General features: G+C 44.9%; 1 protein-coding gene across 1 annotated transcript in view; it reads left to right on the top strand.

The window, feature by feature from the left end:
* Positions 1 to 8,597: 8,597 nt before the first annotated feature.
* SLC7A14 (solute carrier family 7 member 14) overlaps positions 8,598 to 26,479 on the top strand; it is a gene marked incomplete at both ends in the record, with an annotated part of 67,203 nt that continues 49,321 nt past the window's right edge. Inside the window, one exon of the mRNA XM_082654173.1 lies at positions 8,598 to 8,901. Within this exon, the coding sequence (XP_082510299.1) occupies positions 8,598 to 8,901 (304 nt within the window). The remainder of the gene's footprint in view (positions 8,902 to 26,479) is intronic.

Raw genomic sequence — 26,479 nt, 5'->3', positions numbered from 1 at the left:
GGCCTTCAGATGTATAACAATCTGTGGCAAGACACAACTTAACATATGCTGAGTTGGGGGAAATCAGAGAAGAGGAGCCCCAAGTGGTTAACATACATTTAATGACAGATGAGATATGAGCTGAGTGCCAAAAGAACATGAAAATATGGATAGATTTGGGGAGGCAAAGATGGGGAAAGAAGCAAGAAGCAAAGGCTAAGAAGTAAAATCTTGGTAGTCAGTGTTTACTTCGTCGTCAGGCCTGTCTTCCTGGCCAGCCTGGGAGCTCCGAGAACAAGGGGGGCATCTTCCTCCTCTTTCTGTCTCTGCATCTTGCACACACGATGCCAGACATTTAGTAGGTGCTCTGAACCCATTAAAGCAGATGATGTGTATTGAAAACAGTACAAACCCAGAGTAAAGAGGGGTTGGGTATGTGGCGTCAGGCTTTGCTGAGAACCGAAAGTTCATGAGGCGTGTATAATAACCTACATCGATAAAATTAAGATCTGTCCACTTGTCTGTTTATTGTTCTATCACATACAAGCGGCCATTATCAAGATTTGAAGGATCTGCTTGAAATTATCTGACTTAAAATGCAGACTCTTTAGAATAGTAGAAATTTCCTTTGGGGGCACTGGAAGGAATCTCAGAGACAAGAATCTACAGAATAACTGAATCAAAGTACAAAGAGGCCTGGCTATGGGTTAAGACACAGTGAATAGGGAACACAAAAGGAGTTTCAAATATGGGCTCCAACCCCAAAGGCACAAAGGTATCCAAATTGCAGTTATGGATTTGTGAGGGAGCTTCTCATGTGGGCAACTCTATTTAGCATATGCAGGGAGAGAAGCTGCAGGGATGTATCTACTTAAGGATTTTCCTGGGCGATACTGAGGAAGCCAGCTGGTTAATAATGAAAAGTGTTGATTAGACTCCTACAAGACTCTTGCTTCTCCAAATTAGGATGAAGGAATTCCCACTGAAGCCAAGTCAATAGGAAAAGTTTTGAGGAACATTAAACACCCTCAGCTCCTTTAAAGGAACATTACCACATAGACAACTAGGTAAATGCCTTGTTTTCCTTTGGGGATCACCCCAAGCCTGGCATGACTGTGATATCATACAAAGAAAATGGAGGTAGCTCTGTCCACCTTCTTAAATATGGAGCAGTAGGAAGAGCACTGGCATGACGTCAGGGGGAGGAAGGAGGGGAAGGTGACGTCAGGTGGGGATATCCTCCCTGCCTGGGTGTTGGAGGAGAAAGTGACATATATATATATATACAACTGAATCACTTTGCTGTACACCTGAAACTAAGACAACGTTGTAAATCAATTTAAAAGAATAAATGTATATTTTAAAATATGTATCAGAAAAAAGATAGATGTCATTGTTTTAACATATTGAAATTTAAGACTGCTTATTACTGCAGCAAAAGCTGATTAACACAGTCAATAACTTTTTAGAAACAGAAAAAGAAATAGCAAGCTTTGTAAAGGAAGCCAAAATGGTACCACCTCTTTTGCATAGCTATTCAGTTGTCATAGATTCAAACTCTCCTTTAAAAAACATTCCAAGCAAAACAAAGCCAGCTGTGTCTGAGATCTCAATCAAACACTTAGCAAAGACATAATTGGGAAGGTTGGCAATCTGAAAATCAGGAACCCTGGTTTTAAAGCCAGTTGTACATCTGAGTGAATTTGTCAGGCACCAGCATTGTATGATTTAGGAGGTTCATGCGTGTGTACGCGCACACGCACACACACACACACACACACACACACACACACACACACACACACACACACACACACACACACACACACACACGGCCAGACTGATCAAAAACATCTCCCTTACCACTCTTTTATGGTTCAAAAATGTCACCATGATAAACGGCAGCCTGCCCAAGAAGTACAAATCAGAATGTGATTGATCTAGAAGCCATACCATGTGAGACACTGCTGATCACTGAAGAAATTGAAGATGTTTAGTCTGGGGAAGATAAGACTCCAAGAGACATGTTAGTTGCCTTCAAAAACTTGAAGACTTTCCTATAAACAGATTAGCCCTGTTAATCAGTACAGATACAGAGAACAAAACTGGGGACAACAGGAGAAATTTACCAGGACATAGATCTCAATTCAATTTACTAGGGTGTTCTGTTCGGACGCCGCAGACCCTGGGATTCACATATATCTGACCTGTGTCTGGCCACCTCGTGTAAAATCATAGTGACTGATAGGCAAGTGACTCCACAGTTGGGATACGAACTTAGAGCCGTAAGTGGCAAGTTTGGAAGAAACAGAAGAGCAACAGAAGCCAGGACCTCAGCAGAGAATCTGCCATCAAAGGCTCCGGCTAAGTGAGCCACCGTAAGCCACAAGCAAGAAAGTCAAAAGGAGGTCGTGCTTTCAGGGGTAGGGTGGTGACTACAGGTGAATCCACCGTGCCCTAGCCACCTTTGTGTGTGTGCATTTGGGGCAGAAAAGTCAAGGGTGTAAAGGAATGAGAGCAGATATAACATCCAAAGGTCCAAGCAAATCGGCTGAGGATACCCCTTTAGATAACAAAACACGGGAAAGGAGAAAGCCCTTCCCTAAAAGCATGAAAAAGGCAAGCATGGACACCTAGGAGTGAAATACCAGGGTGTACAGTCTACAGCCACAGAATCCAGGGGAGCTTCAGCAGAGAAGAGCCCTGGTTAAGGGCTGGGCAGTAGGCCAAGGACCCTCTTAGAGCTGCCTAGGGAGGTGGGAGGGGGTGTCAGCAGTCAGGGACAAAAAGACCTGGTCATCGGCCAGAGGAGGCTGATGCTAGCAGGCTGCCACTTCCTGGCAGTCATGTATGCCAGACACTGTGCTAAAAGCTCCACACACGTTAACTCCTTCACTCCTAACTAGCCCTGTGAGCTAGTTAGCGCCCTTATTTTCCCATTTTATAGATGGCAAAACTGAAGCATGGAGAGGCTCTTAGCGAGTAAGGGCAGAGCCAGACTTTGAACCCAGGGGACCTGGCTCCTGAATTAGGTTCTTAACCAGGAGCCAGGAGCTCAGCCCAGAGGAGAAGCAGCGGGGCTGGTGGGGAGGAGGGCTAGCACACGACACAAGGTACAGGAGTTGGGGGCGGGGCCTCAGAAGGCTCCTTCAGATCCTGCAGTCACCTGGAAGGGCTCATCAAACCTGGCACTTTCAACTGCAACCTCCTTTTGCCTAGGGACATCGATTAGAAGAATTTTGTTGCAATCCTAACTGTTCAACCACGTGAAGGGGCAGCTTCCACCAGCCAGTGTTCCTGCTGCTCCAGATGTTCCAGCAAAGGCTGGACACCAGCTCATGGGAAGTGTCAGGAAGGGATTTTTGTAATCCCTTAGCGTATTTGCAAAATCAGGCAGGAATGATTTGAGGCTGTTTAGTGTTTTGTTAGCCTTCGTTTCCTTCCTGTCTTCGCCTCCTAACGCAGGCTCCAACCTAATTCAACAATCCTACCTAGACGGTGAACTTCCAAGCCATAATTATTCTCATCCTCACACAAACCTGCTCTTTCTGTCATTATACTTGGAGCCCACAGAACCCTCAAGCATGTCGGCAAACACCACAATGATGACTCCCTTCTTCCAGGGGCCCTGCAAGCCTTCCTTAGCTATAGCTGTGAAGTATTTTGAGAAACTTGAATTAAAGTGCTAGAGAAAGCACAACACACATTTATTGCTCATCTTGGAAAGACAACAGCAATAAGCTTCCAAAACTCTCTTTGATTAACATAATCTGGGGGTAATGAATATGGATATTGTCAATAGTCACTTAGAAGCATGTTTTCTTTTGTACATTTTGTTCTCTCCAGTAAATTTCCAACCAAGAAAGGAAATGCCCCAAGCCCCTGTTTGCATCAATAAAGCAAGCACTCAGAGGAATTACATGGGGGAAATGGAGCCAGGAAGGAATTCTACCACCTTCAACTTTTATTCTAGTTGATTCTCTATGTTTTCACCATGATTTCTAATTATCTACCAAAGTGAAACTGTCACGTCCCTAACCAGCCTGGTTCTTTTCTCAGTGTCTCTGTGACAGTTTCTGATGAAGGGCTGATCAGGACAAATATCCCAAAGGGTATCTCCAGATCCACAGTCACCGCCTGCAGAAGACTGCTGCTGAAAGGCCCAGTTACCTGCCCAGGAAGAGAAACAGGAAGTACCTGTCGGCCTTGGGACCCCACGTGGAAAATGGCAATGGCTCAGTCAAAGTTGTCCAGAGAAAGAGAACCAATAGGATTTATACAGATACATATGAGGGGATTTCTTACATGAGGAATTGGCTCACATGTTATGGAGGCTAAGAAGTCCCATGATCAGCTGTCTGCAACCCGGAGAACCAGGAAAGCTGGTGGTATCATTCAGTCTGAGTCGGAAGGCCTGAAAATCGGGAGGGGCAGGTGGTGTGAGTCCCGGTTTGAGTCTGAAAGCTCAAGAACCAGAAGCACCAGTGTCCGAGGAGAGGAGAAGATGGGTATCTCAGCTCAAGCAGAATCAGTGAATTCACTCTTCCTCTGCCTTTTTGTTCTATTCAGGCCCTCAACAGATCAGATGATGCCCACCCATGCCGATGAGGGGATCTTCTCTACTCAGTCCACCGATTCAGATGCTAATCTCTTCCAGAGACACTCTCACAGACACACCCAGAAATAATGTTTCACCAGCTATTTAGCATCACTTAGCCCAGCCAGGTTGACAAGTAAAATTAACCATCACAGGCAGTATCTGGTTTTCTACACCAGCACGTTAGTCATTACTCACAGGGCAGTGGACCCTAACCCTGCTGTGCTAGAATCACCTGGGGAGCTCTAAGGATCTAAGGAATCCCTATATCTAGGCCACACCTCAGACCAATTAAATTGGGATTTCTGGGGCTGAGGCCAGGCACCATTGTTCCTGAAAGATCCCCAGGTAATTCCCCTGTGCAGCCAAGCTGGAGAACCATGGCTGCCCTCAGCTGCAGGTCCACACCTCACTCCCCTCTGTACTGATACATCTGTCCTGGCACTGACTCATCATCGGGCACGAGTCTTCAGTTAACTGCGCAGCAGCTACAATGAGCCTTTAAAAATGTAAATCATATCATGTTGCCCACCTGAATAAAACCCTCCCAGGGCTTCTCATGGCTCTTAGAGTAAACACAAATCCCTTGTCTTGGCTTGAGAGACGCTCAGCAGTCTGACCCTGGGCCCCTCAGGCAGGAAAGCCAGGAATAACAGCTTGGCAAGTGGAGCCAAGGCCCAGCTCTGCACTTATGGGCTCCATGACTTTGGAGAAGTTACTGGACCTCCCCGGCCTTCTCTGCCTCACCTGTAAATGCAGATTTAACTAGTTGACACATGTAAAGCTCTCACGTGGTACCTGAATCCTCCTCGTCACACTGTCCCAGTGTCACTCAGTTCCCAGAGCAGGCCACCCCGTCTCCCCTCTGGCCCAGCTCTGCAAGACCCTCTCCCCTGACACCTGGCATGACCGGCTGCTTCCCGTCACTCAGGAGCCAATGCTGTGACCACAGAGACCCTCTCGCCCCTTCATCACCCTGTCTGACTTCCTTTATAGCCTGTATTCATTTGCTAGGGCTGCTATAACAAAGTATCACAAACTGCAAGGCTTAAATAACAGAAATTTATTGTCTCACAGTTCTGGAAGTCTGAGATCAAGGTGTCAGCAGGATTGGTCCCTTCTGAGGGCTGTGAGGAAGCATCTGTTGCAGGGCTCTTTCCTAGCTTCTGGTGGTTTGCTGGCAATCCTTGGTGTTCCCTAGCTTGCAGATGCATCACCCTGATCTCTGCCTTCATCTTCACAGCTCGTTCTCCCTGTGTGTGTGGCTCTGTGTCCAAATTTCCTCTTTTTATAAGGACATCAGTTGTATTGGGTTAGGGCCCCATCCTACTGCAATGTGACTTCAACTTAGTTAATTATTCAGTACATCTGCAACGACTCTATTTCCAAATAAGGTCACGTTCTGAGGTACTGAGGATTAGAGCTTCAACATATAAATTTTGGGGGGACACTACAACATACCCCTTATCCCTCTCTAGAATGATCTGGTTTTTATTTTTCTATCTGTGTGTTGAATTGTCTTATCTATCTTCACTGAATGTTATTGTTGATACTGTCTGATTTTTCTGCAATGGCCATGCTATATACATTTGTAATATGAAAAATAAGTAAAGACAAGGTTTTCAGGAAAAAAAAAAAAAAAAAACCTTCTCCCTTGCATTGTGATTTGGGTGACCATCATCTCCAGTTCTAGACTGGAAACTCCACGAGAGCAGGGACCATGTCTTTGCATCCCTGAGCCTAACATCATGCCTGGCACATAACGGATGCTCAGCACATGCTGGCTGGGTTGAAATTAAATAGATATGTACATTGATTTCCCCACAAGAGCTCAAGAGCTCCAGTAGAGCAGTTGTTCTTGCAGCCTTCCTGGTATACATTTTCTCACAAATCTGGAAATCTTAAAAAAAAAAATGCTGGCACTCTAGGCTTTTGAATGACTCTGGTATATACAGTGGCACTATCTAAATGTACTGATATCTAAGATGTCAAGAATTAACACACAGCATGAAGCAAGGCTGCCAAATTTAGGAGGAAATTAAACCAGTAGGTCCATCACCCAACCCCTGTGAGCCAAACTGCTACATTTCACCTGATTCTTCTAATTAGGTTGTATCCACAAAGCTTTTAGAAGTGGACAAGTGTTACCTTAAGTGCTAAGTCGTATTAATTAATAATATGGGTAGATTACACGGGCTGGAACTTGCTGTAAATGTAAATGTCCTAGGCTTATCGGCACAGTACTTGGAATCAATGTTCCAGATGTACTTTAAAAATTCTTTATAGAATTTTATGAAGCTTCTGGCTTCCAAAGAAAGTAACTTCATATAATCTTGGCATTTTCTAACTTGACAAAACTTTAGAAATCATCTAGTACAACAATTCTCAAGTCTATCAGACCCAGCACCTCTTTTTTGTAATACATGTCTTGATACACCCCTCTTTAATATCCTAAAGCAAAATTCATGGGTAACCTGCCTGTATATAACATATTTCAGTATTTAAACACTCAGGCAAGTACAGCTGTCATCATGAGATGCTTGCACTATATGAAAAAGTACTGTAAACGTGCCAGTTTCAAATGGCAGGCTGGTACAGGTGTGCTGAACGGGTGATGCAACACCATGGGTTGCACTGAAAGGGTGTCTTGGTTCTCTAAAACAGTGATGAACTCCACTTAAGTTCAAAACTAAAGAATTTACAATCTTCCTTCAATTTATTCTATAATTGCCTTCCTGGAAAAGTCAAGGTACTTGTCTATTAAAACCGTCCAAAATAATCTCATGTGCTTATATGTAAAACAGAGTTAGGTTTTAGCTTCAGATGATCATAACCAGAATTTTCACCTACAAGAATGTCCGGGGCTTCCCTGGTGGCGCAGTGGTTAAGAATCTGCCTGCCAATGCAGGGGACACGGGTTCGATCCCTGGTCCGGGAAGATCCCACATGCCGCGGAGCAACTAAGCGCGTGCGCCACAACTACCGAAGCCTGCGTGCCTAGAGCCCGTGCTCCGCAACAAGAGAAGCCACTGCAATGAGAAGCCCATGCACCGCAATGAAGAGTAGCCCCCGCTCACCACAAGCAGAGAAAAGCCTGTGCGCAGCAACGAAGACCCAACGCAGCCAAAAATAAAATTAATTAATTAAAAAAAAAAAGTCCGATATCTGAAAATGGTATGACACCATCCCACGCGTTTAACATCTCTGGGGCCCACCAACCAAATGCCATGAACACTCCCCCTACCCCAACCTCTGAGAGCAAAAAATTTCTCAAACCATTTTCATTTCATTTGAGAACAAAGTTCGAAGACAATCCCGTGGGGTGGCCCTGCCCCTCTTGAGAGTCACAGATCCAATTTTACATCCTTATATAAAAAATGAGGACTTGTGTCCCCAGAGATTATGCCCAAGAATCACAGACCAGGTCTCGGCAGAGCCAGGTAAGAAGCACTTAGAGTCTGACAGAAGAGCACTCTCCACAGGCCAGGCATTGTCTTAAGCTCTTTTTAGACAAACACTAATTTAATTCTCACATCGACACAAGGCAGGAGGCTTGATTATCCCCACTATGCAGTAGAAACTGAAGCACAGAGCCATGAAGTAACGTGTCTCAGTTCCCAGAACCGTAAGTAGCAGAGCCCTGACTCAGACCACCCTCTTCATAACCACTATGCCACACAGTGCAAACTACGGACTGTCATTTAGGCCTGGAGGCAAGACAAAGGGGGAAATGCAACCCTCCTGCATTATAAATACACAGGTTACATCAGTTCTACCAGTTCAGTACACTGACCTCCATCAATGCCTTCAAGCCATAGTTTGTTTCCCACTTGGTCTCATCTTCCTTTTTCTTGTGTTTTTCCTGCAGACATTCATTCCCAGGAGAAGTCTGCCCTGGGGACCTCTCGACCTTTCCTAAAAGGGAGATCCCTGGTCACTAGATGAGTTCCAGAAGCATCCACTAAGGCTTCTGCAGCCCTCTGCCATCAGTTGACCTTCACCACAACCCATCTCGCTCAGGATGAGTGGCTTCCTCGCCTCCCTGGACCCCCGGCGAGTGCAGTGGGGGGCTGCCTGGTACGCCATGCACTCCAGGATCCTGCGCACCAAACCGGTGGAGTCCATGCTAGAGGGAACTGGGGCCACCACAGCACATGGCACCAAGCTAGCCCAGGTGCTCACCACCGTGGACCTCATCTCGCTCGGAGTTGGCAGCTGCGTGGGCACTGGGATGTACGTGGTATCTGGCCTGGTGGCCAAGGAAATGGCAGGACCCGGCGTCATCGTGTCCTTCATCATTGCAGCCGTTGCATCCATACTGTCGGGTAAGCATCTTGTGCAGGCGCAGGCCTGTGGAGAGTGTGCCTGCAGGCCTGTTACTGTTCGTCCCGCTCTCCTAGACTATTTAGTGGTGAGATGAGCAAAGTGGTCATCATGCCCCCTTTTTGCCTTGACTATCAGGGAGTTCAGCGCTAGGTTTGGGCTCATTGTAGTAGCTTCCTTTTTCTTTGGTTTTTCGATCCAAATAAATATTCTGGTGCCTAGCCATTGCCCAACTGCTCATTCCCTGTCATGTCCTAATGGCTCTATTTTTATTCTGTCTCCCTTTCAGGAGAAGAAAGGTCAGTTCTTTCGTGGGGGGTGGATAGAGCCAGGATATAAATAATAAATACTGGATCGGCAGAGTAGCAAAATGACAAGTCAGTAAATCTGATATGATTGGGATTTTATGAGCCTCAAACTGGCATTGTGATCTCCAAGCAGGAGGAAAGCAAGTTAGGAAATAAAGCCATCGTGAGAATCACAAAGCACCATCTGCCACAGCACTGCAACAGACTGATGTTCTGCAGAGGTAGCTCAGCCAGCGCCTTCTCTCTCCTTGAGAAAGAATCATAAAACGCGTTTGCTTTTTTTAATGAAGTACCAGGACTTACACGTTCATAGTTTGTGAAATAGCTCTATTTCCTTTTTCTCTTTCCTCCTCTTCTCTTGAGTTGGAATCCACAGTATCTTCCCAGATGCTGGGGATGGGTCAATGGACACCTTGAAAAAGAAAGAAAAGGAAAACTTACTGCTTCTTGATGGTTATACTGCAAAAGCATGAGGCTTTGCTGGGTTTGGGATTGGCAGGTCACGTGGGTCAGCTCATGTCTTGGCAGTGAATGTTGTGGCCTCTTCAAATGTCTCTGGAGAAGTAAAGATGCTAACCTACACTGGGAGTTCTGTGTACTAACGCACACCATCATAAGAAGAGTTCTACATTAGTATCGTACATCCAGACTAAACAGTCCCCATCCATGTGGGATGCACAGACTAGGGAAACGCCATCAGAAAGTGCACTGTTTATATCTGACATCGTTTTAATGTGATGAGGAAAATATTTCCAGGACCGATTTGATTTATCTCCTGTCATGGCTTATATCCTTGTTGGTCTTACCACTATCTTTTCCTGAAGTCATTCTCTAATATGCATGAATATCCTAATATTTGAGATTCCTGCAGAATAGAGGAGTTTTTCCTTATATATGAATAAATTCTGTGGATGCTTGAAATTCTATTAATATTAACCTGATTGCAATCATTTTCAAACTTGTTTGGCAAGGAAATTATTTGGGGGAAGGTGCCAGATTCTTACTCACCATAAATTTATAAATCTAAAAATGTTAGCACATAGAACAGAAGAGCAGTGGTAAGACAAAAGGCAGGCATGTAACCAGGGAGTCCTACAGAGGACGTAGGGCAGACGGTTTAGAGTCCTGCCTGGTCAATGCAGACTGCACAGTCTCCTCTAGATCCCATCCTATTAAGGCCCAGTCCCCCAAACCATGACAATTCCCACAAATGAATCCTTCCTTCCTACCCTTCAAGGTGCTTCATTACATTTAGAAATTAGAACAAGGCCCAGTCACATTCTGGTAGCCTGTCCCCCTGACAGCGTGCTCATGGGCGCTGTGTAACCTAGACTGGGGCTATGGAGGGAGTATTTACACCACAGAAATTTGCAAATGCTACAAATCAGAGTTTGTTTGTTTGCTGTTTGTTTTCAGAGAGTGAGTTGTTAAACATTTACCAGCACATCACTGAACCAGCCCCACCGAAGGCTCCGGTACTGGCCAGTTATTGGTGCCTTCACCATGGCACCAGGCACCAAAAGAAAGCCCTGCTTCTGTCCCAGTAGGGATGCCCCTCTCTGCACATGGCCTCGTCCATAACACTTCTCTACACTTTGTAACTGACATCTCCCAGCTGAGGCCAGCCAGAATCCTCCTAGAGCCCCCAGCCAGGGACAGGACCAAAATAACTGTGCCAAAGTTAGCATTTTTATATCAGGTTTCTTCAACCAGGCCTCTCACTCTATGATCCTTTGCCATTAAACCAAGGAAAGTCTCCCTCCACCCTCTTCTTTCCACTCCCCCACCATCATCTCCATATAGCTTCTCTCTGGACCCAACTTCCCACTGCTTCTCCATATCTGCATATATCTTCAGCAATAACTGCTGCTTGGTTGCAAGAGTAGAATAAAGAAAAAGTTGGGATTGACTAGATTTAGCTTTTCCTAGGCAGAGAGAGAGGGGGAAAAAAGCCACGGGGCTAGGAATACTAGAAAAGGAAGAGGAACTACTGCTGGACCACACAACTTAGATTGGATGAGAAGGGAAGTGAGGACATGAAGGCAGTGGTGATTTACGAGAAGTGGTAGGATCGATGAAGACTGGTGTTCTCAATGAGGTCAGGAAATCACTGAAGTAAAAACACCGAGAAAGTGAATTAGAAGACAGAAGTGAAGTTGAAGAGTAGGATGCTTTATATTAAGATTTCAGAGTGGTAAAGTAATCAGTAACGATAACTTTAGACTTGGAACCTGCCTCAGCCACTGACCAGCTGTGAGACTCTGAGCAAGTTCCATAACTTCTCTGAGCCTCAGTTTCTCCACCCTGAAAATGGTGACAATAATACCTACTTCATAGAGCTGTTGTAAAGACTAAATGAGGTATCTGTAAAATGCCCATACAACACCTGGCACGTAGCACCTATTAAGTGGTTATTATTATTTTGTGCCAAACCCTATATTAGGAGTTTGCCACACATCATCACGTTTAAGATTCATAATATCTCTTCAAAGTAGGTTTTATTATCTCCAGTTTTACATATGAGGAAACTGAAGTTTAAATAACAGAAACTAGATTTGAATTTATTATGCCAGCAATATCTCTCAACCCTGACTATGAATTTAAATTGGGGAATTTGCTTCTGAATAATGGATTGGGGGAGGAAGGCTCAGCTTTACTGAGTTATAAGTACATACAGTAAAGTTGACCCTTTTAAATATACAATTCTATGAGTTTTGACCAATACATACAATTGTGTAACCTCCACTACAATCAAGATACAGAAGAGTTCCATCACCCCCCAAATAATTCCTTCATGTTACCTCTTTGTGATTTTCCCCTCCTGCCACCCCCAACCCCAGGCAACCAGAGACGTTTTCTGTCTCTATACTTTCGTCTTTTCCAGAATGTTATATAAATGGACTCATTCAGTATGTAACCTTTTGAGTTTAGTTTCTTTCACTTAGTATGATGCATCTAAGATTCATTCATGTTGTGTGTTATCAATGAAACATTACACTTTATTTCTGAGTAGTATCCCACCATATGGATATTCCACAGTTTGTTTTTTTTCTTTTCAATTTATTTTATTTTTTATTTTTATTTTCTGGCTCTGTTGGGTCTTCGTTGCTGCACACAAGCTTTTTCTAGTTGCGGTGAGCGACGGCTACTCTTTGTTGCTGTGTGCGGGCTTCTCATTGCGGTGGCTTCTCTTGTTGCAGAGCAGGGGCTCTAGGCATGCGGGCTTCAGTAGTTGTGGCAGGCGGGCTCAGTAGTTGTGGCTGGCGGGCTCTAGAGCACAGGCTCAGTAGTTGCGGCACACAGGCTTAGTTGCTCCACGGCATGTGGGATCTTCCCAGACCAGGGATCAAACCCGTGTCCCCTGCATTGGCAGGTGGATTCTTAACCACTGCGCCACCAGGGAAGCCCCACACAGTTTATTCATTTACTAGCTGAAGGACAACTGGGTTGATCCAGTCTGGGACCATTATGAATTAAGCCATTATAAATATCTGTGTACAGGTTTTTGTGTGAACACAAGTTGTCATTTCTCTTGAGTAAATACCTAGGAGTGGAATTGCTGGGTTTTGTGGCAAGTATATGTTTAACTTTATAATGAACTGCCAGACATTTTCCCAAAGTAGCTATCTTATTTTTGATTCTCACCAGCTATACATGAGAGTTCCAGCTGCTCTGTTCTTTGCCAGCACTAAGAATTGTCAGGTGTGTTTTTTTGTGGTTGTTTTGTTTGTTTGTCATTTTGGACGGGGTATAGTGATTTCAGTACTGTTGAAATTTGCATTTCCCTAATTACGAATATTTTGAGCATCTTTTTATGTATTTATTTGCCATGCAAATATATTCTTTGGTAAAGTGTTCACATATTTTTTTCATTATTTAATTGGAGTCTTCATTTTCTTATTAACTTTTAAGACTTCTTTATATATTTTGGATAGAAGTTCTTTATTAGATATATGGTTTTGCAAATATTTTCTCTCAGTTTGTGACTCATTTTAAAATTTTCTTTGAACTTCTGTTTATTCCTTTTTTAAAATACCGATGCTCAGGCTCTACGCCCTAGAGATTCTAATTCAGTTGGACTGGGGTAGAGCCCAGGAACTGGCATTTAAAAAAAATTCCCCAGGGAATTCTAATGTGCAGCCAGGGTTAAGGACTACTCCACTATAGGAACCAGGAGCTACCTCTGGAATAGCCATGACCTACAAGAAGAGGAAATGTATGTTAAGATAGGAACTACTTGGCCAGCAGATTCTTAAGAGACTTCTGCCCTTGTGGCATCATCTCCCATGAGATGCAAACCAGCTTATAACATGAAGCAAATCTAAGAGAGAGAGCCACTTTCTCTATAACTTGACAAGACCCAAAGTTACAAAAACTTCCCAGGGACTTCCCTGGTGGCGCAATGGTTAAGAATCCGCCTACCAGTGCAGGGAACACGGGTTCAATCCCTGGTCCGGGAAGATCCCACATGCCGCGAAGCAACTAAGCCCCATGCACCACAAAAACTGAGCTCTGTGCTCTAGAGCCCGTGCGCCACAACTACTGAAGCCCACGCGCCTAGAGCCTGTGCTCCACGACAAGAGGAGCCACCGCAATGAGAAGCCCGCGCACTGCAGCGAAGAGTAGCCCCCGCTCGCCACAACTAGAGAAAAGCCTGCGTGCAGCAACAAAGACCCAACGCAGCCAAAAATATATAAAATTAAAAAAAGAAAAAAAACTTCCCAGGCTCCTCCTACTGTTCCTGCCCCAACACCATAACTGCCCACAGCCCTATCACAGGTAGAGGGAAATTTATCAGAGGAAGCAGCTTGTGCTGTAACCTTTACCCTTGTCCAAAAGGTCTTATCTACTCTTGAATAGCTCAGCAGCCCACAACCAGACCCTGTGCCCATGCCAAACCTGAAAACCCTTTTGTATATACCAGACTGTATAAACCAGATAGGGGAAACAGTTTTTCTTCCTGGTTCCCACTGACAGCTTTTTTGCAAGATGAGGGATGGAAGGAGGGTAGTTTATAGAGGTTCTCTAGTTCACTGGCTTGGGATGAAACACAAAGTAAAGCCTCCGTGTCAGCGACACCTGGCCATTAAAAATAATCTGCCCCAAGAGGCTCCTATGCATGGAACGTGAGTGGAGAAATAAAACTTATTTCCAGTTCTTTTAATATTAATGAAATTGAACCTCAAACAGAGTGTAGGTCTGAATGACTCCTAAGCTCTTGCACTGTCTACAACTACCATTTCAGCCCATTTCTCAGGTGGTTCTGGTAAGGATTAAATGACAGTAAGCATGCATAGTATCAGTCTCCTGCCCGGTACACTATACCAGTAATTTTTATCATCTGCTCATGAGAAATAGTAGCAAAAATCTAGTAAGATACGGTTTGGGAAAGCTGTATTGGGTACCTACCATATGCCAGTCCTGGAGCAATACCAAAAATAAATAAGTAATTGCCTCTACCCTAAAGTACCCATCATCTCCATTAATGGAGATGAATGCTAAACCTGATAAGTAATTATGGCAATAATAGTCATGATAATAATAATGATAGCAGCAGCTACCATTTATTGAGCACTTACTGTGTACCTAAAGAGTTCTAATTGCTTTACACATTATTTTACTCAATCTTCACAACAACCCCATGTGTACGTGGTGTTATTTTCCTCATATTACAGATGAGAAAAAGGAGGCTTCTGAAACCTTTGGTAATTGCTTTAAGGCTCTTGTTTAAGAGGTGACAGAGCAAGGAACAGAGTGAAAGCAGTCTGACTCCAGAGCCCTCTCATAATCACTGTTATTCTGCTACTGTATTAGCAGACTAGGATTAGGTTCAGTTGATACAGCAGAAAACTAAAAATGAAAGATAATTTCACTTCTCTCTTGTATAACAGAAGTCTGGAGGGAGGCTGCTACTGTGGCTCTGCAGTCATGGGTAATCAGGCCCCTTGATCTTTCTGGTCTACCATCTGGATACTTGGCTTCCATCCTCAAGGTGCCTGCAAGACCCACGATGGCTGCTGTGGCTCCAGTCAATTTGTCTGAGTTTTGGAAGGCAGGAAGGAAACAGGAAGTTAAGGCAGGTCATTTCCCACATCTCTGTCCCTTTTTAAAGAAGCTTTCTCATAAATCCTTTCCTATAACTTCCATTTATATTGCTTAAAACCTGAACACTTAAGATACAGCAAGTGAGATTGAGAAATGTAGTCTTCTGACTGGGTACATTGCCAACCCAAGTATTACAGGGGTTCTATTGGTGGTAAAGAAAAGGAAAACTAGCTGTCACTGCCACATCTATAATCGATGCACAGCCCCTAAGCCCTCCAGTTCGCTGAGGTCAAGTTGTTCTGAAACATTTAAGTAAAATTTGTTCTGATTCCCAGTAATGTACAATCAGAAAATCTAGAGTCTCCCTCAATAAACCTAGAGAGTTGTGAAGCTTACTTCCTCCAGCTCTGAATCTCTGCTTCCATAGAGTCTCTGTCTCCACTCCATGTTTCATTGGCTTCTTCCCTTTTCTTCACTTCATCATCCAACTAGATGATACCCCAGTCCCTCCTGTCCTCCAAGTAACAGCAAGGTAAAGCTGTATGTGCAGTGAACTTTATGGAAAGTTTGGGCCAGAGATAGGAGATATAATGCAGTCCGTCCCAGCAGACAGCAAGCTTACGATGGAATACAGGCTACTCCAATTCTCCCTGGCTTTAGAGAATGTCCACAAACCCTCTGTTCTTCTTGACTTCGGCCTCCAGCCCCATTGATGGACCTTCTACTTTAAACTGACCTTCTCCTCCTTTAAACTGACCTTCTACTCCCTCACCTGCTCACTGTCAAGCCCTAAAACTCTTGTTCATATCTTATCCAGAGCAGCCTACATATCTTTCTATCGCCCTCCAAGTTCATCCTGGCCATTCTCCAAAGACTATCATCCCCTAACCAAAATGGTCCACCAGGATCATTCATTTAAACAAAGTGAGTTCTAGAAGGAGGGATTTGGGGGCCAGGGCAGGAAGGTTAGACATCATTCTGTAGTCATTGAGAAGTTCAGTGGCGTGACCAGATCTGTATTTTAGTAACACAGTGGGGAGAGAACAGAGGTGGGAATCTGGCTGTGTGCATATTGTACAGAACAGGCAAGAGACCACGGGGCTCTAGGCGCTGAAGTGGAGGCTGACAGGAAGCCTGGGATGGAGAAGAGGATTTGGGCATGGCTGGATGAGGGAGGGTGAGGGAGAAGGATAAATGCTCTTTCTAGCTGAGAAAAGGCACATAACAAATGAGAACGTTTTTGAGATAATGTCATTTGAACAATGGATTTACAATACCATCCTGGTGAAAGAAAGTGAAGGCAGAAACAGAAAACTCTAGTAAACAGCCCCGCCACAGAACACCACGAGGTTCAGTAAACTAATCTTTGTGTTCAGAACACTGCATACGGTGCTCTAGTGTAGCGCCTCCTCTCCATCCCCACCAAGCCAGTGCAGGGAGGGGTGATTTTAGTTCTGCCCTCAGATGAGAAGCCAGGGGGTCAGAGGTTAAAGTAACTTCCTGAGAAGCAGGCAGATATTTACTGGCAGAGCCAGAACTCAAATCTAAGATTGCAGGACTCCAAAACGCACGGTCCTCCATTTCAGCAAGCTGCCTCTGATATCTTTAAAGCAAAACACTTTTCGCATTAGATGGGGATTAATAAATTGCAATGGATGAAACGGTCTAAAAGGCAATAAAGGCCCGTCACACCGAGTAGTACGTTTCTTGGCACTCTAAGCTTATGGTTCAGCACTAGGGTTGATCATTGTATTTCCTGCCACCCTCACTTGTTCTTTAGCATCTTCTCAACCAACATTAGGTGAACCCTGGTAACTGAATCCCTGGAGAGGCGGTAAGGGGAACAGAGCTCTTTCCCATAGACGAGGCTTCCAACCGCCTCCCTGGGCTCGTTCTGCAGACCTTCGCAAAGTTTAAGCAGAGTCTCCTCGTTCCAGTGTTCATCTCGGGTTGGATTTTCATGCCGAGGAAGATCGCTAAATATTTAGGATCTATTTAGATAGCCTAGTGAGTTTCTTTGTTTTGTTTTTCAGAACAGACCATTTTCCCCTCCCCAAATTGAAGCCAGACCTGAGAGGTGACCACCAGAAGGGTTGGCCCTTCTGCAACCTATTTTCAATGACCTAAGATCACTCATTCATTCCACAAACTTGCATTTATTTGTTCCCCCAAACATATCTGAGAACTGCTCTTAACCACACTGGGGGCTGGGAGAGGCAGAAATGCAAAGTGGGTGAGAGGGTAGAGAGGAAATGCAAAGATGAACAAATTCAGGGCAGTCTCCAAGCTTACTGAAGACTAGCTCTCCAAAATACTGTCTAAATACACAGCTGTAGTTTGAAATCTTAATAATGATAGCAGCTGCCCCTGATGTTTTAAAGTCTCTAAGACAGAAGTTAGTAAACACTCAGTAAATGTTAGTCATTTCTATTATTATTACTATTGTTTTTATTATCATTAGGCAAATTCTGTGCCCTGGGCACCATGCATATACTACCTCACTTAGTCCTCTCAGCCTCCCTGGTAGGTGATAGTAGCTTTCCTGTAGTATGCCCGATCATAATAGCTAAGCCACGGAGCACCGATAACATGCCTGGCACTAGCTGAACACCAGTTGCACAATCTTCTCAACAAATCCTACAAAATAAGTACCACTGTCAGATCCATTTTGCAGATGACAAAACTGAGGCTTGCGGGGGATGGGTGACTTGTCCGGGGCAACGAAGCAGTCAGCGGCAAAAGGCAAGTCTAAATTTGATTCTGCCTGCTCCAGAGACTGTTACCACCATGTTGCTCCATGCAGACACACCCCCTCAAAAAATTTAAAAACTCGCCAGAGAGAATCGAGCGAATCAAGGAAACCCTCATTCTTATTAGGGTTTCAAAAGAGCCTGTAGCTCATTCTATTCCATTGATTAGGAGAGCACTTTTCTAGCTCAAAACTTCTGTAACCCAGGTCATGAAAATGACTTCTAAGCTCAGCGGCTTTCTGTCACCTGTCAGCCGTGAGAAGGGTGTTGTGAAGTGCATGTAGCTCTTCTATGTGGGGCTGGATTGACAGCCCTGTAGGAAGGATGTCAGTTACCAGTTCAGAAAAGGTGAGCACAATTTAATAGAAATATGCAAGTTTCTCAAATTGCTGATTGTGAAAATGAGTTTCCTCCAGCACACACAGGAGAAACTGGGTTTCTTTGACATCTTCTCCAGCACTTGCTGGGGCAGACAGTGCATACCGAGAGCCCCTAGCACGGCTGTGAGAGGGACTGGCCGCCGGCTCTGGGCTCAGCGTGGCAGGGTGCCGCAGAAGACAGGAAAGAACTCCGAGACAAAGGGCTTGACATCAATCGATGCAAAGAAGCAAGACAGGCACACGTGAAATAGTCATGAGAGCTGCAAGAGACAAAGGGCCTGGGTCAGGAGTCAGGACACCTGGGATCTAGTTCCAGCTCTGTCCCTCAGCAGCTCAGGACCCTGGAACAAGTCATTCACGTCTCTCGACCTCAATTTCCTCCTATGCACAATGAAGAGTTCAGATTGGATTGCCTGTGTGAGTTAGGGTGAAAAAGAGAACTTAGGGAGAGGAAAGATTTGTCAAGAAAGGTCCAATGCCTCAACTCCCCACACACACATCCCAACACCACGTAGCAGAGGAGCACCAGGAAGCATCAGAGCAATTAGTCCCAGAGCTGATCTAGCTCACTTCAAGCCCTGCTCAGCCATTTACTACTTGTGCAACTTGAAAAATGTACTTAACCTAGAGCTTCCCAAGCAGGTTGCCAAAAATTATAGGTGTGCCAAGGTATTGCTCCCTCAGCCCTCAGGGCAGCAGGAGGTGGGAGAGGCCCAAGGCTACTCACTGCTACCTGTGAACAGCCTCGTCCCGTTACACATGACCTCCTTCCCACATCCGTACAAACGTCATTTTCTAGGTGTATTCTGTCAAGTGGAAAATACTGGGAAGTCCTGAGAACCTGTCTAGATCCTGGACTCATTCTCTGTAAATGGAATAATGATGGCCTCAGCATCCTTTCTATCTTGTGAGATTAAGATCGAGTATGTAAAGTGCTCAGTAGAGCTGGTGCACACAGTAAATGTTTAGTAATGTTTGCTCTTATTTTTATCCCTACTACCACTACTGCTGGCCAGATCTCCAACCTAACAAGGCTAGGTTCGTTCTTAGTGCAAATGAGCAGGCCTTGGTTCAGATTCTGAAGCCCCTCAGCGCACACCTGGTAAAAGACTCAGACCCGCCTCCTACTCAGCCTTTCTCCAGATAAACCTTGGGCAAAAAGCATACTTTTGTTCCTGAAGGTATTTGCCCAAGAGGAACTCTCATCTCTACAGGGACAGTCCCCTTCAAACAAGCTGTGCTGCAAAACATACAAAAAAGCTGTGCCTCAGAAAACAAGTAAATAAGTGCATAAGAGAATTACAGATTGTGATGAGGGCTCCATGGAAACTAAACAGGGTACCAGTGCGAAGTACTCTCTCTCTCTGAACAAGTGATATTTAAGCAGCCTCCATTCTGTGCACTAAAACAGGGGCTAGAGGTGAGTCAGGAACAACAAGCAAGGATAAGCACCTGAGACAGGAGCGCTCATGGAAACTCATAGAGGAGTTACTCCTAGCACCAGCTCCTGCCCTTAGGGCTCTGGGGAAAGGCAGACTACGTGCAGAGTCTAACTGGCTGGGCACAGCAGCTCAGGAGCTCCGCATGTGCCAGCCATCAGCTCTGAACACCCTGCCCCACTCGGTGCCCCTCCTCACACTGCCGGGTCACAGAGGCTGGTGCTAAGGGCCCATGGCCAGCCGAGTGAATCAGGGAGGTCACTGCCCCGACCCCGGCAAATTCCACCAGCCCTGGCAAGGGGGTGAGATCACCCAAGCAAAGGGGGTATGAAGAGAAAAGAACAAAGGGCAGAACTTTGTTAAATGGCTACAATCAGATGGAGATGGAGAGATCAAAAGCAATAATGGAGAAAGAAAAATGTAGGCAGAGGTGGAGGAGTGAAACTGAAGGAAGAATATATTCTTCCACATGGAACTGAAGAAGGTGTAAGCACTGGCAGCCCAAGCTGCAGGGACGCTGATAAACGGCCTTTCCAGTTGACAGCCTGAGGATCAGAGCTGCCAATTTCTGGGGTACAGCATAGACAAACACCGTAATACAAAGGGTAGAGCTGGCATGGAGAAGACAGAACAGCAAGCAGTACAGTGAAACTTTGATTTAACAACCCAAGAAATGCATTCATCCTAGACACAGTCTGTGCCTGTGCTTTATTGAGTGTCCACGGGTAGCTGTATGTGCGTGAAAAGCAATGATTTGCTAGCACACATCACAAACATTTCATACTCTACTTCACCACTGGCCATTTACATAGACCTGGTCCTCAAAGTCCCTTGCAAAGTAGTTGAAAACATATAAATATATGTATACATTTACATAAATATGTATGTATACGCATGCACACATAAATATATCTTTATATCCTATCAACTCTTCAGGAATTTCCTATTCTGTAATAAATTCAATAGTCCTTGGTTATTTTGAGACTTTATTTACAAATACCCCAGTTTATAATTTCTGAGGCTTTTTAAAGAAAATAAACAATGCAATGAATTTCTCTTACGTATAAAACATAGATATAAATGCCTGCTCCTTTGCAAACACCTCTAAGCATGTTTTAATTATGAGAGCACTCGACACAATAAATCACGTCAAAAGCACTCAGTGTTTTCCTTGGAGGGCATGCCTCTGTCAAGAAGCCACCAACATATCCAAGCGATTCACTGTTCCATTCACTGGAGTTGTCTTGTAGAAAAGTCAGCTAAAATCCCACCATTGCTATTGCATTTGGTAGGGGCTGTCCAGTTGGAAGCAATCCATTAGGACCATCTAGGTGAGAATCTAGGAAAAACAGTTACCCCAGATCCTGGTCAGCTGTGCCCCAGTACTGTTTACCATGCACTCCATCCTTCCATCCTCATGGACCAGCAGGCAGCAACACTCACTCCTTAAAATACAAACTTCATACTTATGCCCTACAGAAGGCCAAATTCTTCTAGAGTTTGTGGGCTGGAGAGTAGAAAGGGTGAAGGAGAGGGAGGGAGGTGAAAGTGGTATGTGTTTGTACCCCAGGAGGGAGAATATACTAGAAAGAATTAGGAGCTGTAACCAAATGCCCACACCCAGAAGATTCTCTCTAACAACTTCCTGAGTCCTGAGTCTCTGGTCTGCATGTGGCCCACTTTGGAAAAAAGTCAAGATGGCACCCCTCTTCGGAGGGGTTTCTCATGTCTCTGGGAAGGTCCTCCACTGAAAGCAGATCCAGGCCCACGAGAGATTCTCTGGGTCTCACCCTCCTGGGCATCTGCCAAGAACGCAGCCTGTCCCGGGGGAACCTGGTCCCACGTGATTGTCAGATGGGCTGAGGAGGCCACGCAAGGGCTCAGGTGTGTTCTCTTAGCACTCTCTTTTAGCCCTGCCCACTAAATTCTCAGGGCAAGGGGGTGATGGCCTGGTCCCCTCACAGAAGCTTCTTAGGACTGTCATCTCTGTCAGCGGGGGCACTGCCTACTCCTGGAGAGATGAGCTGGAAAATCTTTGACTGGCTGTCACTTCAGTGCCTGCCCTCCTTGCCTTTCCGCACAAAGCCTTTATGGCTCAGTCATCAGAGTCATCTGGACGAGGGGCAGTAGGTCTCATAAAGAAAGGTTGAACAAGAAACTGGGAACTTTCTCTTCACCCTCACAATTTCTAACAGGATTTGTGGAAAAGAACAGATGTTTCTAGATTAAAGATTAAGAACCTAAAAAGAAAATTTTCCAGGTCTTGACTTAGAAGTGAATCAAGCACACATAGGGCTTGGTCCAGATTCTAGATGACTTCTCTGCCAATGCTGAGTCTCTAAAACCATCAGCCAACAATACTTGTTTCTAATCTCTTTTATCCCATCTACGAGGCAAAGGCTCCTGCACAGACACTCCAGAAGCTACTGCTAAGTAAAGCTCTCTGATATCCTTTTCCTCAACTGTAGTAACAGCCATAACTCCCACTGGAGGAGTGCCTGCCCGTGACAAGCTGCACAGTAGGCATCACCATCGCCAGTTTCCAGATGGAGAAACTAAGGGTCAGTGAATTGGGTGAGTTGCTCAAAGCCACAGTTAGTAATAGTTCTAGTTGCCATTTACCAAGCACTCACTTTGTGTGATGCACTGGGCAAAATGATCTGTGTGCATTATCTCATTTAATTGTTATAAGCACTCTCTGGGTCTCTCTCCAGAGGCTGTGTCTCTTCTATGACACCTCACGGCTTCTCCTAAAGCAAAGAGGGGCTGCTGATGGAGGCCCCAACATTCCCATGCAGCTTACCTGGGCATCAGATGAGGAACCATGTACAATGGGCCTACCATAGGTAGATGCTCCAACACATGTGTCTTTCCCTTTTGTAACATCTTTTCCCCTGCAAGGCTCTCTTTGATGTTAACCCAAGGTCACCTACATAAAAATGTTATGAGCAGAAAAAAGGGCAGTTCTAGCCCACCTGCCATCTCAGCAATGAAGAGGGACCAATCTGGGCCAGAAGATGGACTCAGGAAAAGCTAACCCTGTGAATTTTTCAGTTGAAAGCAACCATATGATCTTTATTATTATTATTACCATCTTCATTATCACTGATAAAGCAATACAATTAATGTACACTAATGATGATATTAACAATAGCATGACCAGACAATATGACACTGGAATTCATCATGTTATGAAAACTGTACCTTCCAATAACCTCTAAAATATTTTCAAACAGGAGATCTAGACAAGAGAGTAAACACATAGTCTGGTCTTATTTCATAAGTAAATTAATAAACTTCCTTGACCTATTTTGGGAGTCACTTCTCTGACTATGAGGACAGCTTCTTTCCTTCCTGTTTATATGCTGATATATTGGTGCAGCAGGTTGGGGAACTTTCCAGTTCTCTGCTTCCTACCCAACTTTAATTGGAGGCCTGTCAGGTTCAGTAAGTAATAGTGTCACACACACCCTGATTGAAGATGCCACCCATTCCCTAAACACAGGCTCTTACTGTCCACCTGGGACCCGCTTTGGCAGAAAAATTATGGCGTCCCCAGACAGACTGCTTTTCTTCCAGATGCATTTGTAAACATTGCCTGGGCTTCACTGACAGGTGATGGAGTGACCAAGGTTACTCAGGTAGAAGAGACGGTCGAAGTGGGAGGGAGAGAGAGCCTGATGGATTACTCCCTGAAAAAGAAACCCACAATTTTCTTGGCTGATCAAGAGCATTGGGAAGAGGACATTGGTGCAGGGTCGCAGGGGGCTGAATAGATGTTTCTCAGAATCCAGCAACGTGCTTCTCAAGGGGGACAGTGATGATGGGGATACTTCATTACCACCATCTGGAATTCAGTGCTGCAGAGAACACAAATGTTTCCAAGAGAACTCACACTCTACTTCTCTCTAGGGTCCTGTGATTTCTCCTTATACCCCACTCCCAACCTACTAGCAGTACTAGCAACCATATCAGTATACACAACACGTATAGCCCTGCTGTGAACTGATTAATGGAACAGAGATATTTTAAGAAGACTAAGAAAATGAGAAGGAAATGGGTAACAATGATCTCAGCAAAATGCCGTCTTTGGTGAGGACTTCCTTAAAGACATGTTTGGGTCTAAGTGGTGAGTTGCACTGGTGTCATCCAACAGCTGATTCCTTCCTGGGTCTATGAGACAGAGGATAATTGGCACTCAGGAGGAACTGACTTCATGGACAAGGCATCGCTGACCGATACAACACGTTCAAAACAACCAATCAGGCCTGTTATCTGTGGCCTGTGGCCAGTCACCCCAGGCAGGCTCCTCTGAGCAACACACAGGCTGGGACTGATCCCAGAGACCTGTATGAAACTGCAGAGCTGGCTAATTGTTTTCCTGGACGCTCCTCTCCACTCCTTCTCATACCTCCTGACGCCCTTTTCTCTATGCACAGTCCTTCTGGCTCTCTGAACACCTCACTTCAGAACTCAGGGTCGCAGTTCTTTAAAGCAGCCCATGCACTTTCCCCCACTCCCTACAACTAATATCTCCTTTCTTGTTTTCTTGTAATTGTTGCTCTTCTGGTCTGTCCTCGCCACTAGACTATAAGACCCACAGAAAAGGAACTGTATTCTTCCTATTCACCTTTAAGTCCCTAAAATCTAACGTAGATGCATCAAGATGGCACCTTATAAATGTTTCAGATAAATGAATGAATGAATTGGAAAGCTCCTAGAACTGGCTATCAGGAGACTTCCATTCTAGCCCCTGCTCTGTCATTACCTGAATATGCAGCTTCAGGTCTGGGGCTCGGCTGCATCCTCTATCAGGTAAGAAAATCACCCAGATGAGCAGCTGATACCCCTCCCCCACCCCGCGCTCAGAACAGCCTGTGGGTCCTCAGAGGATAGTCAAAAGCTCTGGGGAGGCGTGGGATGCGGGAGATCCCGGGCAGACCAGCCTCAGGTCTCCTACTCTCTCCTCAGACAGAGCACCTTTCACTTATTTATGTATTAAGCTCTCAAATAAGACTTTGTGGGCAGAGTGGGTTTTACAACCAAGAGAAAGCTTTACGACTATAGTAGATGAAACATACGGTCCTTTTCTGCTAGATTCCCCCAACGTATTAACCAGGTCCTGCTCCCAACACTTGACCCCAGTCCATCTCTGCAGACTCATCATCTTCAATCCCCAAAGCAGCCTATACGTCATTCCAGCTGTGTCCTTTCATCTGCCTGAGACCCCCCTTTCCCATTTTGTTCTGCCTGGGAAAGCCCAGCTCACCCTTCAAGATGCAACTCAATAGCCTCCCCACTTCATTTCCCCTCTTCCCCGGCAACCAGAGAACCATGCTCCCTCAGAACCACACTCGCCCCACGGGGCTCACAGAGCACCTCATAAATACCCTACAACGTTACGTACCAGCCGCGTGGAATCTTCGGTTATTAAGCTCTTTCCCGATTAGAATATAGACGCTTCAACGTCAGGAGACCTGCCTTACTTCCCATTTAAGTCTCTGATACTCACCACAGCGCCTGATTTAGTAGGCACTAAAGGAAGGAAATTTAGGAAGTCCGAAGTTATTCAGGAAATCAGTAAATACACTGATAAGTAGGTTAGGGAATTAGTCAATATGTTAAACTACATGGTAATGGGAAAACCTCTCTTTATCTGAGTAGAGTAATTGGTGTTCAGGTGTAAATAACCACTAGATTTAATCTTCCCAGGCCCAAGTACACTTTTAAAAAGTACTTATTTGTCTGATGGCTTTCTTTGGTGGAAGGAAGAGGGAAATGTATTTCTCGAGTGGAGAAACCCTTCTCTACCTTTCACCTACCGCCAGCGGGATCTCTCTCCTTTACACCCTCTTAGGGTGGAGAATCTTTGCTTCCTGGTCCTGAGAAGGTACTAAAGAACCAGGGTGGGCAGGCTGTGAATGACAGGATGACATTAGACAGGGAGGAACATGTAGTGATCATCTTAACACTTGGGCAGCGCTGTCTTAGGTACAAGTTTAGAAAGTTCAATATTGTTCGTAGGCTCCCTGGGAGTATCTAACTAAAGTCTGGCCTATTATACCTATATATGATAGGACCATAGACTCTTGCAGTTAAAAAGAAATTCACACTGAAAGGAACCAAACTTTTCTGAACCTCAAATCACACATTTGGGGTACTCACAAAGGGACTGATCGAGAATGTTTCAAATATGGAATCTTCTGGTATCTTGTCCCAACCCACTTTTCAATGTGTAAATCCTAAGTTTGACTGCTCTTCAGGCTGGGAATTACTCAATTTAAGCAAAAGTAGTTCTAGGTATGGAAATAAAACAGAACACTAGGGATATTACAAAATGAGAACAGGGGTATGTTTACAATGTACTTAAAAGGTAGATAACCGAAAAGGATATCAGAGTTGCAGGCTATGAGGAACCATTCCTATTCTCTCTAGTCCTGCAGAAATGAATCCTCCATACTGCTCGAGGACTTGCCATCTCTGAACAACCCTAATGGGAGAACTTCCATCATGTTCTCTGCAGCACGCTGTCGCTCGCTGATGGCCATTTGCACCCCGACATTGTACTCTCTATTGATTTTCTCCACCTACACGGTTATACTTTGGGAATCAATATGCCTCTCCCTCTCCAACCACTTGATGAATAGCCAAGGAACGC

Source organism: Grampus griseus (assembly GCF_964374135.1).
Source record: "Grampus griseus genome assembly, chromosome: 5".
Lineage (NCBI taxonomy): Eukaryota > Metazoa > Chordata > Mammalia > Artiodactyla > Delphinidae > Grampus > Grampus griseus.
Note: the sequence above shows the minus strand (reverse complement) of the source record. Positions and strands in the feature narration are given on the sequence as shown.